This window comes from Malurus melanocephalus, unplaced genomic scaffold (assembly GCF_030028575.1).
Source record: "Malurus melanocephalus ecotype Western Australia unplaced genomic scaffold, MMel_1.1 scaffold_1886, whole genome shotgun sequence".
NCBI lineage: Eukaryota > Metazoa > Chordata > Aves > Passeriformes > Maluridae > Malurus > Malurus melanocephalus.
This window is the reverse complement of record NW_026625118.1, coordinates 2,151-5,097: the sequence shown is the minus strand read 5'-3', so window position 1 is coordinate 5,097 and position 2,947 is coordinate 2,151. Positions and strand designations below refer to the sequence as shown.

Genomic DNA, 2,947 nt, shown 5'->3' with positions numbered 1-2,947 from the left:
CAGGCCTGGGCACTCCTGGGGTCACACCCCAATCCTGGGGGCAGGCCTGGACACTCCTGGGGTCACACCCCAATCCTGGGGAGGGGTCACACCCCAATCCTGGGGACAGGCCTGGGCACTCCTGGGGTCACACCCCAATCCTGGGACAGGCCTGAGCCCCTCACTGCCAGAAAGAATTGAGGGGCCGGGGTCTGGGCTGGAACTGTGCCCTCACGCCTGGCACTGGGCTTTTAGAGAAGCACAGATTCAACATTGCAGCAGATTTGGCTGTTGGAACCCCCTGTGCTGATTGCAGCCACTTCCCCTGCTCTCCAGCTGCTGCTGAAGCACAAGTTGGGGTTTCTGGCTGTGGCCGAGGCTCTGGGCGCGTTTGGGCCCAGCCCTGCTCCACACTGGGGTATCCCCGGGGCTGATGGGATCCTTGTCTGTGTTTGTCCCTGCCAGGGTGCTCAATTACTGCCGTGTGTTCACGGAGCTGTGYGAGACCTTCCTGGACAAGATCGTGTGCACCCCGGGCCAGGGCCTGGGCGACCTGCGCACGCTGGAGCTGCTGCTCATCTGTGCAGGGCACCCGCAGTACGAGGTGAGGGGGACACAGCCCAAACCCACCTGTCCCAGCCCAAACAGAGGGGAAAACCTTCCCTTCTCTTTCCACACCCTCATGGCCTCGGTCCCTGTGAGCTGCTGACTCTGGAACGCCTGCTCTGCACTTGTGAGCAGGACTCGGGTTCACGTTTCCTCCTGGGTGTCCTGGAGGGCATTGCCAGCACAGCTCCAAACCCTGTTAGTGCTTTACCACAGCTTAAAGTCGAGCTCAGTGGGCATTTGTGGTTCCTGGGAATTTTGCCCTTCAAGTGACTCTGAGTGGCTGCTTCACATCAGAGCTCCTGCCCACCTGCCTTAAGTGCAAAACTTGTCATTAAGTTTTGGTCTCTTTTTATCTTTTTTAATTTTTTTATCCTTTTATTCTTCCCAAACCATTATTAAGTCCCAGTGGCTGACCCCTGCCTGTGTTCAGTGGATGGAAGCTGCTGCTTGGCTGGTTTGCCAGGGGAGGTGCAGAGCAGCTGCTCCAGCAGGCTCCATGCRTGCCCTGGGGTCCCTGGGACCCTTTTCCCCCCTTCCCAAACTGTTAAACTCAGTTTTCCTTGGCTGTGACCTTGTCCTGTGCCTGGTGCTGAGGGACATGGAGCTCTGCAGCTGCTGCTGACCAAACCCACACTTGGGGGTTTTGTGCAATAACCACACGATAAATAAAAGCACCCACACAGAGGGGCTGAGTCCACTTCCAGCCAGAGCTGCACCCTGAGCCCCGAGCCCCACTCTGGGGGTTCTGGGCCAGAGAGGCTTTGGGTGCCAAGGACAGGTGTTCAGGGTCACTTGGGGCTCAAAGGCCTTTATTAAATGACAAAGAAATCAGTGGATCTGGGGCAGCCAGTCCTTGTGTCACCAYTGTGTGACACAGCAGATCTGTGGTGCTGCCACTGCTGCCACCCCAGGGAGGGTTTTGGTTTCTCCATTGGGACCACCGTCAGAGTGGGGAAAAAATATTCTGCTGCTAACACGGGATTTTTGCTCCCAAACAGGTGGTGGAAATTTCCTTTAACTTCTGGTACAGACTGGGGGAGCACCTGTACAAGACAGACGATGCTGTGATCCACAGCATCTTCAAAGCCTACATCCAACGGCTGCTGCACGCCCTGGCCCGGCACTGCCAGCTCGACTCTGACCACGTAAGGGCCCCTCTGGGGACAACCCTCTGGGGACAGCCAGGCAGTGCCATGTGTGTGTGTATGTGTGTGTGTGTCCCCTGCAGGCAGTGGCAGTGCTGGGGACATGTCCCGTTGTGCTCTCCTGTGCCAGAGGTTCTGTGTAGCTCTGAGGCTGTGCAGGGCAGCATCCTGTGCTTTGAGGGGTTGCTGGAAGGAGGGAGAGGGCAGATTTGCTGCGTTAAACCTTTCTCATTCAGTCAGTGTTTGCTCTGTTTGGCTGTGGAGGACCCTCTCCCACCTCCCCTGGATGGTTCTCCTTGCAGAGCTGTGTTTGTTTCCCTGCTCAAGGCAGTTTTGTTGGGATCAAACTGTCACAGCTCCCCAGCCRCAGTGCTGGCATCTTCCTCCAAGCAGTCTGGGATGCTTTATCCTCCTTTCCTCCCCTCCTCATCCCTTGCTTCCTATCCCTTCCTCTGCTTGTTGGAGCAGGAATATGCAGTGTGTGCTCAGGCTGATCACGTTTGATTTGGGCACAGCTCTCCAATCCCTCCAGCAGCCTGGTCTGGGACAGGAGGGCAGGAATGATGGATCTCCTTAGAACAGAATGACTGGTGTTCCCCTGGCTGTGGCTGAGTGGAACCTGAATCCCCTGAGCTGCCCCTGTTCTGTCCCTCCTCTCCCCCAGGAGGGTGTCCCAGAGGAGACCGATGACTTTGGGGAGTTCCGGATGCGTGTCTCGGACCTGGTGAAAGACCTCATCTTCCTGGTGGGCTCAGTGGAGTGCTTTGCTCAGGTGGGTTTGCAGGAGAGCTGTGAGGTCACTGTGCCCTGGTGGCCTTTGGGACTGCAGGAGGTCACACACATCTGTCTCATGCATGACTGCAGGAGGTCACACACATCTGTCTCATGCAGGAGGAAGTGTGTGGTGGAACGTGTTGTGGGAGAGCAGGAGGTGTCTGACATTCTGGGGAGAGCCTCTGTGCTGCCACAATCTCAGGGTGGCCTGCAGAGTGTGGGGTTTGTGTGGACCCACGGCTAGAACGGGAGTTTGGRGGTGGGACGGGTCAGGAGCAGGGTTTTGGGGGCTGGGGGTTGGCGTTGGGGGTTCATGGCCCATGTTCCCATTCCCCCCTGCAGCTCTACGCCACGCTCAAGGACGGGAACCCCCCCTGGGAGGTGACAGAAGCTGTGCTCTTCATCATGGCCTCCATCGCCAAGAGCGTTGACCAGTGAGT

The 2,947-nt window shown here is 57.5% G+C and overlaps 1 protein-coding gene across 1 annotated transcript in view; it reads left to right on the top strand.

Annotated features, from left to right (window-relative positions):
- Positions 1–2,947, top strand: part of TNPO3 (transportin 3) — a gene marked incomplete at both ends in the record, with an annotated part of 10,676 nt that overhangs the window by 5,609 nt on the left and 2,120 nt on the right. The window contains 4 exons of the mRNA XM_057388390.1: positions 445–583; positions 1,587–1,733; positions 2,398–2,505; positions 2,850–2,941. Of these exons, the coding sequence (XP_057244373.1) occupies positions 445–583; positions 1,587–1,733; positions 2,398–2,505; positions 2,850–2,941 (486 nt within the window). The remainder of the gene's footprint in view (positions 1–444; positions 584–1,586; positions 1,734–2,397; positions 2,506–2,849; positions 2,942–2,947) is intronic.